Source organism: Harpegnathos saltator, unplaced genomic scaffold (assembly GCF_003227715.2).
Source record: "Harpegnathos saltator strain DR-91 unplaced genomic scaffold, Hsal_v8.6 scaffold344, whole genome shotgun sequence".
Lineage (NCBI taxonomy): Eukaryota > Metazoa > Arthropoda > Insecta > Hymenoptera > Formicidae > Harpegnathos > Harpegnathos saltator.
The window spans coordinates 110,959-125,799 of record NW_020230144.1 but is presented as its reverse complement, the minus strand read 5'-3'; the positions used below and the strand labels follow the sequence as shown (position 1 = coordinate 125,799).

General features: G+C 38.8%; 1 protein-coding gene across 1 annotated transcript in view; it reads left to right on the top strand.

Annotated features, from left to right (window-relative positions):
* The window catches only part of crh-BP (corticotropin releasing hormone binding protein), a 60,935-nt gene extending 46,305 nt beyond the window's left edge, over positions 1-14,630 (top strand). Inside the window, exons 5-7 of the mRNA XM_025300278.1 lie at positions 10,674-10,852; positions 12,080-12,188; positions 14,251-14,630. Coding sequence (XP_025156063.1) covers positions 10,674-10,852; positions 12,080-12,188; positions 14,251-14,384 — 422 coding nt within the window. The 3' untranslated portion in view covers positions 14,385-14,630. The remainder of the gene's footprint in view (positions 1-10,673; positions 10,853-12,079; positions 12,189-14,250) is intronic.
* The last annotated feature ends 211 nt before the right edge of the window (positions 14,631-14,841 follow it).

Below are 14,841 nucleotides of genomic sequence, written 5' to 3'. Positions count from 1 at the left end.
GGATCGCAACGCAGCCTAGTCGATTTGGCAATTATGCTATGCGTTTCGTCCGGATAGAATACATGTAGTCATGTCGCATGACTCCCGAAATAAACAAGCATCTTCAAAGATGAGTGCCAAACAAAACAACTTGGCGCTCCGTTCGGTGCTGCGCGCGGCGTTGTCCGCTGCGCGCGCACACGTCTTCATTTTGTTACTTGTTCTTCCGAACAATAGCATCGGGTGTTCTCCTCTCTTAGTGATTATGGAAAAGCGTTCTCACTTGAAGTCCTGGAAACGTTCTCGTGAACGTTCTCCGGACACCGATTTATCGCGCGAATACAGAGGTGATAAACTTTTCAGATCAAAACGTGCGCGTGACGAAACTTGGGGACAACGACACCGCTTGTCCAGTGAGCATTCTCGTTCCGCGGAACGTTCAGCGTCAATTTCCTTGGAGGAAAAACAGGATACGCTCATCAACATACTTATACACTCGGGTTCAACCCGCACAGATCGGCAGGAGGCCGATCGTGCCGAACATAACCTCTCAGTAGGGGAGGAAGGTCAGAAAGCTTGCTTGGCAGAACAAGATCCCTCGCTTGAGGATATGGGAAATTCTATCATTGAAGGTGAGCCCGAGTTAATGTCTTGAGGCTGTCCGTCGAGGTAAGCCCAGTGACATCTTTTTTCTGGACTGCGAACCATTACCTTAGAGTTTGGTCTTGTCCACTAGATTCTTTTACAGCGAGGCTGTCCTTCGAGACATGCCCAGTGACACCTTTTTTACTGGACTGCGAACCATTACCTTAGAGTTTGATCTTGTCCGCTAGATTCTTTCACAGCGAGGCTGTCCTTCGAGGCATACACAGAGCCACACATTGTGCTCTCCCTGAAAATAACGTTTTCTGGCTCTTTATTTACTTGCAATTACACTGGCAACGACTGGCCAGCAAGAGGAAACAGAGGAGATAACTCATCCTTCTGTGACCTTTGTGGAATCCTCTCTTCCGGACTACGGTGTCATACTTTCTAAGCAAGATGAAGTTGCTGAATTTAAGAAAGAATTATTGGGAGGCGATCCGAATGATGCGGCCCTAGGACCGCCAGTCCACGACCTGATACCTGCAATATGGTCCTCCATCTTTATCAACGGCCTCTCGAAAGATTTGAGCTTAGCTTTGCATAAAAAATACGCGACTCCCCAAAAAATTTATCTCTCGCTAAGGCTCCGGTCCTTAATATCAAGGCACGCCGAGCTATTCCTGTCACAACGGTCAGGCGTGATATTCATCAAGTTGCCACTCAAAGCGTTGTTGAAGCAGCAATTACAGCGCAAACATATCTTTTGTCCGAATTGTTGAAGCCAGAGAATCAGTGGGATGCCAAACGTATTTTTGAGATTGCAAGCGATGCTGGCCGATTAATCTCTCAGGTCCAGCATCATATATCTAAGGCTAAACGCGGCCTGGTTATTATGCCTATGTTAACTTCATCTGCTAGAAACGCTCTTGATGAGTCACTTATTGACAGTCAGCTTTTTGGTGAACAATACTCAACGAAAATGAAAGAAGCAGTAGCAGCGGCCAAGAGCCTCGGCAAGCCCCATGCAAAAAATGCCCGTTTTCGGTACCTCGATTTTTGAAACTTTTTTATGCCAAATAGTTACTTATGATGGCCCAAAAATCCCTGCAAAATTTCAAGATGAGCATATGCCCCGTTTAAGAAATATAGGGGGTCAAAGTTGACCATGTCCAATTAAAAAATATAGCAGCTTCACATTTATGCTCCAATAATAATGTCCAAAAAATTCAGCCGAAATGGTTCTTTTAAGATTTATGGCTGCTAATTACGAATCTGAAATCAGATTTTAAAAATTCAAAATGGCGGATCCAATATGGCGGACAAATTTTTCTTAAATTCATCAGATTCACTTGAAACTCGTTACTCAGGGGTTTTTGGAATCGCTGATTACGAATCTAATGGTTAACTAACTTTTAACCAACACATAATCTTCTTTGTCACTACATTAAACCTACTTTGACCCTATATAGAACCTATTTTGTCCTATAATGGACCTATTTTTCCTCACATTGGACCTACATTCTACCTAGAAGCGGTGAGCGTCGAGCGGATTGAGTCTCGTTTTAAAGAGTTCGGCCTAGAGTTACGAAACCTTGAAAACAAAAGACGATCAGCAGATCATCATTTCATTAACATTACATTCCATCCTACATCTTATTTGTATCGTACGCTTGACATGAAAATGTGCATCGATTGTGAGAACTAAGACCTTTACGGTAAATCGATAAATCTGGTTCATTAAGATCAGTTGAAAGATTTGAACTTTTCCATAATACATAGCAACCTCTGCAGAGTTTAGCATCTGATGAAATATCACTTATTTCACTCAGCTTACGTTTTTTTGAGTTGCCCAATTGTCTTATATTATTAATAACTGTTAATGGGCCTTGAATATTGTTAACAGAAAAAAACTTGTCATCTTTACTTCTTTTTTGCTTATCACAGCTAACGCATTTAACGAAAGGCATTTTTACTAGAAAATCGAACTTTTTGCAGTAGCGCATATAAAAACTTTTTAAACAACGAAAAAGCATAGATTTAAGTCATTAGCATAAAAAAACAAAGAGTATAAAAAAATCTTACCATTTATCATTAATAATATTTTTCAAACAACAATATTTCCAGATTTTCGAAACTGAAACTTTTATTTTATTACATTCGCAAGCGTACGATACAAAAAAGATGTAGGATGGAATGTAATGTTAATAAAATGATGATCTGCTGATCGTCTTTTGTTTTCAAGGTTTCGTAACTCTAGGCCGAACTCTTTAAAACGAGACTCAATCCGCTCGACACTCACCGCTTCTAGGTAGAATGTAGGTCTAATGTGAGGAAAAATAGGTCCATTGTAGGACAAAATAGGTTCTATATAGGGTCAAAGTAGGTTTAATGTAGTGACAAAGAAGATTTAGTGTTGGTTAAAAGTTAGTTAACCGTTAGATTCGTAACCAGCGATTCCAAAAACCCCCGAGTAACGAGTTTCAAGTGAATCTGATGAATTTAAGAAAAATTCGTCCGCCATATTGGATCCGCCATTTTGAATTTTTAAAATCTGATTTCAGATTCGTAATCAGCAGCCATAAATCTTAAAAGAATCATTTCGGCTGAATTTTTTGGACATTATTATTGGAACATAAATGTGAAGCTGCTATATTTTTTAATTAGACATGGTCAACTTTGACCCCTTATATTTCTTAAACGGGGCATATGCTCATCTTGAAATGTTGCAGGGATTTTTGGGTCATCATAAGTAACCATTTGGCATAAAAAAAAGTTTCAAAAATCGAGATACCGAAAACGGGCATTTTTTGCCGATGCTTTTAGTTCGCAGTTTTACCACTCTAGCGCAGGCGCCCGCGAAGCCGAATACTGCAATTAAGAACCGACCTTCCTTTACTCACAAACCTTCATCACAGGGAAATGTGAGAACCCTTGCCAGCAAGTCAATGTCTCGTCGCCAAGCAAGGGTTATATCTCAGTTGACGAGACAGCAGTCGAACTCTCAGACCAGGAGCCAGCGCCCCCGCATATCGAGGTAAGCATTGCGGGCAGGGCTTGCTCAATTTTTAGAGAACTGGTCAGATCTCACTAATGACTCTGTCGTTTTAAGCGCAATCAGGCTATAAAATACCTTTTATTATAACTCTTCCTCCCCGCCCATATCTGCGGAAACCGGGGTTGAGTCCATTAAAACAGACGCTGTGTACAGAGGAAATAAGGCGCCTCATCTGCAAGGGCGCCATCGCCGAGACCACCTTGGTAACAGACCAATTTCTCTCTTCATATTTTCTCATTGAAAAATCCTCGGGTCAAAAAAGATTCATTTTGAATCTAAAAACCCTCAGCAAATACATTCTTCCACCTCATTCTAAGATGGAGCATCTTGGGACTGCTACCCGTCTACTGTCTAAAAACTGTTTTATGGCAACATTAGACTTAGAAGATTTTTATTTTCTAATGCCAATTCATGCAGATTATCGTAAATATCTTCGTTTCTCTTTCCAAAGACGTCTCTTTGAGTTCTGTGTATTACCTTTTGGCCTTGCCACAGCTCCGTATATTTTGACAAAAATATTACGACCTATTGCAGCTCACCTATGTGAACGAGGGTTCTTATCGGTTATCTACCTTGATGACTTCCTGCTTTTCGGGGACTCGTTGAAACAATGCGCTACTAATGTGAAGGCCACTCTAGAATTATTTAATAGGCTCGGTTTTGTTATTAATTCTCAAAAATGTAAACTTCTCCCGGTGCAAGAACAAAGATTTCTTGGGTTCTTGTTGAATTCATCTACTATGAATATAACATTACCCGAAGATAAACGCTTAGCCATTCTGGAACGCCTCGAGGAGTATTCCAAGAAACATTCCTGCAAAATTCGGAATTTTGCTAGTTTGATAGGCACATTGCATTCTATATGTTGTACGGTTCCCTACGGCCGGGTATACCTTCGCGATTTTGAACGAGAGAAGCTTCTTGCATATGTGAACTCCAATAATGACTGCGACGCACGGATGATGATCCATCCCTCCCTTTCATCTGATTTTTCATGGTGGAAAGCTAAATTACGCCTTTCGTTTGTGTCGTGATCGTTACAAAAACAGAATTTCTCTATAGAAATTTTTTCAAATGCCTCCCTCACAAGTAGGGGTGCATCTGTCAGTACGAATAAAACTCATGATTGGTGGTCATACTTGGAACGCAGAGAGCATATAAATTTTTTAGAATTAAAAGCTGTGGAGTATGCTCTCAGGTCTTTTGCGAGTCATTTACGCTCCCCACATATCTTATTACGTATCGACAATACAACCGCTATAGCGTATACTAATAAAGGAGGCTCCTGTCGTTTTCCCAAGTTCTCAGCACTCGCCAAGTCAATCTAGCAATGGTGTGAAGCACGGGATTTATATATCTTTGCTTCTTATATTCGTTCTGCTGACAACGTTGTGGCGGAAACAGAGTCTCGCTCGGTGTCCATAGGCACCGAATGAGAGCTTGCTTTCTCCCCTTTTGCAAAGATTAAGAAACGATTCGGACCATTTGACATCGACTTATTTGCCACGTATAATAATGCAAAATGTGATATCTTTGCCTCGAGGTTCCAGGATCCCTTTGCTTTTGCAGTAGATACTTTTATTTTAGACTGGAGGGAATTTTATTTTTACGTCTTTCCTCCTTTTGCACTTGTTACTAGAAGCTTGCGGAAGGTCATAGATGATCGGGCGGAGGGTATTCTAGTTGTTCCCCGATGGCCAGCTCAACTTTGGTTTCCCCTCTTCCGCCAATTATGTATATCGAATCCAATTCACTTCCGGCCACATCCTAATTTATTACTTTCTTCCTTCAGGACTCCACATCCAATCTGGTACACCATTTCCCTGGTAGTAGGGAAATTATCAGGCAAGCGTTTAGCCGGAAAGAATTCCTGGACGACGCCATAGAAATAGTCCTCGCATCGCTTGCAGCCTTGACGCTATCGCAATATGCTAAGCCCATTCGATTGTGGTGGAATTTCTGCATTTAGCATCAACTCGACTGGTTTCGCCCGGCAATAATACTGGTTCTCTCCTTCTTATCTTCGCAGCTGCGTAATGTTAACACTTATGGAACCCTTAATTCATATCGCTCAGCGCTCTCGCTCATCACGGATGTTAATATTGTTTCAGACGACAAAGTACGACGGTTTTTCAGAGGAGTTTCGGTGTTAAAACCCTCTAAACCCAAGTATGCACTGACATGGGATCTATCGCTTGTCATCGCATATGTGGCCTCTCTCTGGCCCCATGAAGGTTTGTCTTTAGGACTTCTTACGCGCAAACTTGCCACTTTGCTAATTTTAGCCTCTGTGCAGCGAGTACAGACTCTGGCATTAATTAAGAGAGATAATATTCAGTTCCTCGAAACTACCGTTATTATTAAAATACCTGATCGTATAAAGACCTCTGATCCGAACCGACCTCAACCGGTCATAGTTTTTCATCACGTTGATGATCAGCCTGCCTTGTCAATTTTTCATTATTGCGTTTATATATTAGTAAGACAGCGCATAATTCTTCGTCGGAATCCTCCTCAGCCTTATTTCTTAGTTTTAAGAAGCCCGTCCATAAAGCATCTGCTCAGACGATTAGTCGTTGGGTGCGACTAACACTGTCTGAAGGAAGAGTTGATATCTCAATCTTTATAACTCATTCTACTCGTCACGCCGGCTCTTCGGCCGCGCTTTGGAAAGGTATTTCAGTTGACGATATTCGAAAAGCGGCAGGCTGGTCGTCCACTTCGTCAACTTTTCCGAATTTTTATAACCGACCATTATTACGTACATCTAATGTGGCTGAAGCAATTATCTTGAATCGTTAACTACGAGCTTAATCCTTTTTTTTATAAATTATACTAGAAGTTGTGATAATAATAGTAATTGTACCTATGTATATTTCACCTCGTTTGGCTGCCTAACAAAGGCACTGAGGCCGTTTTCTTTTTGTTCTCTGTAAGGTCCTTTCAAAAAATAAAACATCTCAGGGTTACAAATCGTGGCTTTGAACAGCTACATGTATTCTACTCGGACGAAACGCATAGCATAATTGTATGATCAAACGAACTCCTGAGTAAAGTTCGATCATAATTATGCGTATGCTTTCGTCCGAGTAGAGTCCCTCTCTTTCTTTGGAACTTCGTTCGTCGTTCCCTCCCACCTTCGATTTGTGACGGCTTTGAACTATGAAGACGTGTGCACGCGCAGTGGACAGCGCCGCGCGCGACACCGAACGGGGCGCCAAGTTGTTTTGTTTTGGCGCTCATCTTTGAAGATGCTTGTTCATTTCGAGAGTCATGCGACATGACTACATGTATTCTACTCGGACGAAAGCATACGCATAATTATGATCGAACTTCACTCAGGAGTTCGTTTGATCATACAATTATTGTCGGCGTGCGGCGAAACGTAGGAGCAGCGATATAAAAGACGAATAGTGGCACATTGTCCTTCCCTTTGCCACATGCCAGCTATAGTTGCTATATTAACTGGGCTTTTGTCAAAGAGTGACTATTCTGCAATTATCCATCCCGGCGCACACTCATTATTCAGTTTCTGTCATCAATAATTCGATAATTATTTCGAATATCGCAAAACGATATGGGTCTTTTATTTTTGTATTTTTTTTTATGTTTGTCTTAATTCGTTCTGTCTTCACAAATTTCTCGTTCTAATTTATAAGACACTCTGTATATATGTATATGTATACGTTGTCGTGGGATCGGTAAACGAAGCAGTGGTGGCGGGAGAGGTTTTAAATAAAAAGCTTGGTTGTATTTAAGAAAGGAGTCTTATTGACTTGACCCTCTGGCTAACGCGCTACAGATGTAGACTTAGAGATAGATATGCGTCTGGCTCGGTCAGCCGGTGGTTAAACTCTGCTGTTCCTTCGGCGACGGCAGTCGGTTTATAGACGCGTCGCTGACGAGGAATCTGCAAACTTGTGGAAACCTCATGACACTTGATGCGACCTTCGTTCATGCAGACAATGTATCGTTTGTCTATTGCCTTTTATGGACATTTCCACTGTGTGGTGTGATGACTAGCTTGCAGCACGTGCGGCGCAAGTGGATGTGCTTGCACGGAACTACTAATATACGGCCAATATAATTAATGCATATTAATTATAGGTAACTTGTCATGTTTACGTAGGGCATGACAACGTCTTTTGCAGTCAAATGATTAATACAGATTTCAGCTAAATTTATATTAATATATTTTGTGCTAATATAGAACATATAATACTAATATGCAATATATACTTTAATTGTAATCAATAATTTTTGTTTTACTTGCAATAAATGCATTTTATCTGCCAATTCTTGATAATAACAGCAAGAGTGCTAGCTATTAAGTTAAGTTTGAATCGGCTACTAAGATTTAACTAACAGTATTAAGTTATTAGGTAAATCGGAAAGTTCCGTCCGTTTAGCGACAAGTAGCTATAGCTAGAACTGTCGTTAATCTGTAATGTTTAAACTAAGCTTAATAGTTTGTTTTGACATCTGTAAATAACATTCAGTACATACCAGGTATGTCGGTAATTACTTTCCGGTTTTTGTAACAGATGTCACTAGCCATAAGTATGCAATGTTATGATTTGATACATATGTCATTTTATTCTACTAACATTAACCTCAAAACTACACAAGTTACGTTCCGCCAAAATAACAGCGTTATAGATTAATAATTTTTTGAAAATGTCGAGTTTTGTGCCTGAAAACGTGCATTTGCGGCACGCGTTACTTTTCTTGTTTAATCAAAAGAAAAAAGCCGCTGAAAGTCATCGTTTGCTGGTAGAGACTTATGGTTAGCATGCTCCAACCATAAGAACATGTGAAACGTGGTTTCGACAATTCAAATGTGGTGATTTCAACGTTCAAGACAAAAAACGTCCTGGTAGGCCGAAAACGTTTGAAGATGCGGAATTGCAGGAGTTATTGGATGAAGACCCAACACAAACTCAAAAACAATTGGCAGAAAAGTTGAATGTGAGCCGAGTAGCAATTTGTGAACGATTACAAACGATGGGAAAGATCCAAAAGATGGGAAGATGGGTGCCACATGAATTGAATGACAGGCAATTGGAAAATCGAAAAATCGTCAGTGAAATGCTGCTTCAAAAGTATGAAAGGAAGTCATTTCTGCATCGAATAGTAACGGGTGATGAAAAATGGATTTATTTCGAAAATCCCAAGCGAAAAAAATCATGGTTATCACCTGGCGAAGGCGGCCCATCGACTGCAAGGCTAAATCGCTTTGGTCGCAAGACCATGCTCTGTGTCTGGTGGGACCAGGTTGGTGTCGTATATTATGAACTGTTGAAACCTGGAGAAACAGTTAATACTGATCGCTACCAACAACAAATGATCAATTTGAACTGTGCATTGATCGAAAAACGTCCACAATACGCTCAAAGACATGATAAGGTGATTTTGCAGCATGACAACGCGCCGTCTCATACAGCAAAACCAGTCAAAGAAGTGTTGAAATCACTTGGATGGGAAATTTTATCGCACCCGCCGTACTCTCCAGACCTGGCTCCATCCGACTACCACCTCTTCGCATCGATGGGGCACGCGCTTGCAGAGCAGTACTTCGCCGATTTCGAAGAAGTTAAAAAATGGCTCGATGAATGGTTTAGCTCAAAGGAGAAACAGTTCTTTTGGAATGGCATCCATAAATTGCCTGAGAGATGGGCAAAATGTATAGAATCAAATGGCCAATACTTTGAATAAATATATTTTAACTATCCATTGTAAATAACCTGTTTTCTTTAGCGAAAAAACCGGAAAGGAATTACCGACACACCTGGTAAAAGTATACGTTTGCATCAATAACATTGTTTTTTACTGCATCGAAAATATCGAAATTTGAGCCAAATAAGCGTCATTTGCGCGAAGTGTTAATCAATTGGAAGAAAACTGCAGCTGAAGCTTAACGAATGCTTGTAGAAGTTTATGGTGATAATGCTCCTTCCGATAAAACATGCAGAGAATGGTTTCGACGCTTTAAAATTGGTGATTTTGACGTAGAGGACAAAGAGCATTCTGGACGGCCAAGAGTACTCGAAGACGAAGAATTGCAGGCATTGGTGGACGAAGACCCATGTCAAACGCAAAAGCAACTTGCAGAAGCATTAAATTGTTCTTAATCATCTAAGTCATTTCCGATCGTTTGAAAGCTTTAGGAAAGGTTTACAAGAAAGGAAAATGAGTCCCATATGAACTGAAGCCAAGAGACCTTGAAAGGCGAAAAACCACCTGCGAAATTCTGCTCGCTAGGCAACAAAGAAAGGGGTTTTCACATCGTATCATCACTGGGGATGAAAAATTGATTTATTTTGACAATCCCAAACGTCGAAAAACTATTTGCGATCCCGGCCAACTCTCAACATCGATGCCAAAGCGGAATATCCACGGAAAGAAGGCAATGCTCTAAATTTGGTGGGATCAGAAGGGTGTGCTGTATCATGAACTGTTGAAAAGTGGTCAAACAGTCACAAGGGATCTCTACAGAGAACAAATGATTCGTTTGAGCCGAGCATTGCACGAAAAACGACTAGAATATGAAACGAAACAGCATAAAGTGATTTTCCTTCATGACAACGCTCGGCCTCCCGTCACAAAATCTGTCAAGGAAACGTTAGAAGCACTTCGCTGGGAAGTGTTACCCCATGCGGCTTATTTACCAGACTGTACCCCTTCCGACTACCACTTGTTTCGGTCGATGGCACACGCACTTGCTGAGGAATGCTTCAATTCTTAGGAAAACGTCGAAAAGTGGGTCTTTGACTGGATAGTCCTCCAAAGATGAGTCATTCTTTCGCCACGGAATTTGCTTGCTGACCGAAAGATGGGAAAAAGTCATCGCTAACGATGGACAATACTTTAATTAATGTACTTTTTCATTTTGTTTCTTAAATAAAGCCATACATTTTGCAAGAAAACGGACGGAACTTTCCGATTGACCTAATATTTCCTTTTTACGCAAGTCTGAGCTATTTCAAGGTTGGCTGTCGGCTAGTAACGGATATGAATATTATAATTGGATTTTTACGCTCTCTTTTTTTCGCAGCCTGCAACATCTTATCAGTCAGTACGACGGATCCGTTTATACTCCGCAATTATGGTAGACAGGTTAATTGCACCCTCATGGCAGTATATCCCGGCGTTGTACAAATAATTGCACTTGGAGTCGGCGGTAGTAGTTTGCAGAGCGTTGCTCACACGACCGAAACCGGCACTTTACATAAAGTACGTTGTAAAATATTTTCTTCGGTTGCGATTCAGGGCTCAGTTTCGTGTCTTTCTGCTACGTTTTATCTCCCAGTCGCGGTAGAATCTCAAAGAAATTTCTTGTATCTTTGTGTTTGTGCAAGCATTATTTACGTAGCGTTTTGTATGGAAATTTTAAATAATTTTTCTCCAACAAAAATGTCGAAGACGGTCATTCTTTATAGTGATTTTTTCAATACAGTATATTTGAAGTTGTTTCAGATTAAAATTTTGTTAAAATTTTCGAAAATGACCCAAAAATAATAGTGTTATTCATTTGATCACTCGAAGATTAGTTCATAAAAAGCTTCAATCACTTATATCTCAGAAAGGATTGATGTCTTGAGATTCTTCTCAAGAAAACGATGATATATTTTCATGAAAGTTATACAGAATGTCCTATAACGTATTACGAAAAATTCATGGAAATATAGAGCGGATTAAGATAAACATAAAAGTCCCATATCGTTTTGCGATATTCGCAATAGTTATCGAGTTATTAATTATAGAAACCTAATGAATAAGCGCGTGCCAAGGTAGTATTAGAAAAGCATTTCAGTTGCTAAACGCGGCTTAGTCGATCCAGCAATTATTACCAGCGCGCGGCAAGAGAAAGGACAACACATCGCCATTCGTGTCTTATCTCGCCGTGTGTCCTGTTGCTTGATCGACTAGGCCGCGCTATAGCCCGAATGGCTGTAATAGCATTTCGGCGTGCGCGCTTATTCGTCAAATTTCTATAATTAATGACTTGATAGTTATTGTGAATGTATTATTGCGAATGTATGATTGTGATTGTGAAATTATTGTGAATGTCGCAAAACAGTAGGGGACTTTTATGCTTGTCTTAATTCACTTTATGTATTCTCGAATTCCTAGTAGTGAATTATGGGATATCCTGTATAATGGTTGCAAATTATGGGGCACCACTATATCAATTAACTCTAGCAAATTGATAACTTTCTTTTGCACTTCTTTTTTCTTGCACATTCCTTTTATAGAAGTTACTGAAATTGAAATTTATTGAAAGAGTCAAAGTATTAAGAAATAAGACGAGAATAAGATTTGTATTTAAATTTGACTCTCTCGCATTAATATTCAGAAACTCATGTATTGATTCTCTATTAGTTTGTTGAATGTAGTGCATTGAAAAGATGCAATTCCTTTATTGATATACAACATTTATACACAAATAATTCTTTTTAGTGCGATACGAAGAATCTGCGAGATCGATTGGAAATCGGAGGTAGTCGCGGTCTGGATACAGCAAAGCTCGACGTGTTTGATTCCATTTGCGGTATTGATTCCAAACCAGGTAATAAATCTTTCATACGTCGAATTAACAAGTTAAAGTAAAGCAATAATTTTAAATTTGCGGAGTAAAGCAATAATTTTAAATTTGCACGGTCCTTCTATTATTTTCGCAATGTCAACGTTTATTAGGAGGTTGAATTAGTTCTGATCCTTAGCAATAGATAGCTTTAGTAACAAGTTAATGGTTACTAAGAATATTCAAATCTGGCAACTGAAAGACTTGACACTTCTCTATAACATATGATAGTTTGCGCGTTATTATTACTGATAGTTTAATTGTTTATACGCGTCTAAAATGAGCCGTACAAAATTGCATTTTTGACATTCATTACTTTTTTTGGTTGATTTGAAAAGATCGGCAACTGAAGCTCATGAAATGCTTGTTATAATTTATAGTGATCAAACTCCGTCGTATTTCAACTATAAATTTTGGTTTCAACGATTCAAAACTGGTGATTTCGATTTGAGTGATAAAAAACGTACTGGTCAACCAAAAAAATTTGTAGATTCTGAATTGCAAGCATTTTTGAACGAAAACATTGTTCAAACGGAAAAACAATTGATTGAACAACTCAATGTTGATAAATCAACAATTTCTAAATGCCTATATGCCATGGGAAAAATTCAAAAGGAATGTAAATTGCAAAAAAATATAAAAAAATTCAAAAGGAATGCAAAGAAGGAGGCAAATAGGTTCTATATGAATTGAATAAAAGTGTTATTGCAAATCGTTTGAATATTGCCATATCTTTGTTTGCTAAACAGAAAAAAGAGTTTTTTGTGAGTTTTTTGTAGTGAATTATAACTGGAAATGAAAAGTGGATTTATTTTGATAATCTAAAGCGGAAAAATAATAGATTGATCCAGGACAACCATCAACATCGACACCAAAACGGAACATTCACAAAGCAATGTTCTGTGCGAGCATGGGTGTATGGAAGGTGTGGTGTACTATGAGCTTCTAAAACTGAATGAAATAGTTACGGGGGAGCGATACTAACAGCAATCGAACAAATTGAATGATGAATTGATGCAAAAAAGACCAATGATAGCTAGCAATAGACGCAAAATGATTCTTGTACGATAATGCTTGTCCACATATTGCTTCAATCATTAAACAAAGATTGTTAGAGCTCGAGAAGGAAATCCCTCCACACCCAGCGTATTCTCCAGACAAACACTATCTAATTACCATCTATTCCAATCGATATAATATGCTTTGATAGGTACGGTTGGGGACATAAAGGTTGTCACTTTTTTTCTAATAACTTTCGGGACGCATTCCGACTCGAGAAGGATGAGAGGTGTTGCTCCGCTTGCGGAGCATGCCTGCGCAGTGACTCACAACGAAAGGCGGGAAATGAAATATATGTGGTATGACATAAGTATGTAAACAATTCTTACATTTTGCTTGTAATATCTATCCTTAATTCTTTTCCGCTATAGACAAATATGAAAATAATTTCCAACATAAATAATGTTGAACATATTATGTTGAAATTAATGTTGAACATATTAATGTTGAATACTATGTATATTTCATTTCTCGCCTTTCGTTGTGAGTCATTGCGCAGGCATGCTCCGCAGGCGGAGCAGCACTTCTCATCCTTCTCGAATCGGGATGTGTCCCGAAAGTTATTAAAAAAAAGTGACAACCTTTATGTCCACGACCGTACACACTTCGATAATTACGAATATATTAAAAAATAGGTATATGATTGGAATGGTATATGATTGCTTCGAAAGACAGATCGTTCTATCTTCGCGGAATTTCTATGTTGCCAGAGAGCTGGGAAAAAGTCACAGCTAACGATGGCAAATATCTTGATTGATGTAAATTTAACTATTTCTTTAAGATAAAAATAAAAGATTGACAAAATAAGACTAGAATTAGTTCAATTTCTTAATATATTAGCCATTATCCGATGTGTAAAATAATGTACAATTTATTTAAAGTATCCATATATAATATATGTTTGTCTTCGTCAGAAGTTTGAATTAAGGATTTGAATTTATTTAACTTCTAAATTTAATTGAGTCAGGAGTTTATCTTTTCATTTTAGATGTAAAAGAGCTCGTGCCGTACGAAGTAACATCGGTACGATTGATATCGAGCGGTTACTACGATAACTCAGCGACGGTGATAATAAATCCAATCATAAGCGACGATCTGCTGGATTCCGCTGCTGGTCTCTGAAGTGATTGCTTCGAACATCTTCCTCATCGTTTGCTGCGTTTGCTACTCGTCAACATTTGACGTTTATTTTTTAACGAACAATTGCATTCATATTAGGTTGTATAAATATTTCTCTTTCGCCGTCTTTCTCTTTCTTGTCATAGCTTAGAGCTTATACAAATACTTATACAAATCGTTTATACATTTTATGTAGTATATTAAATAACAGCGTAGAAAGTGGATGACAAGGCGAGAAGTTTATCAAGACTGATTGTAATTATTCTAATTGCTTTTCTTCATATTCTTTTAACAACTATACATATATACTGATTACATATTGCATTATATTATATTCATGAAAAATAATTAATCACGTCGCCGCAAATTCATTTATTATATAATGATAGATTTTATCTGATTATTATAAGACTGTACCTGAATTAAAATTTTGGTTCCATATTAAGTCCATAAATACCAG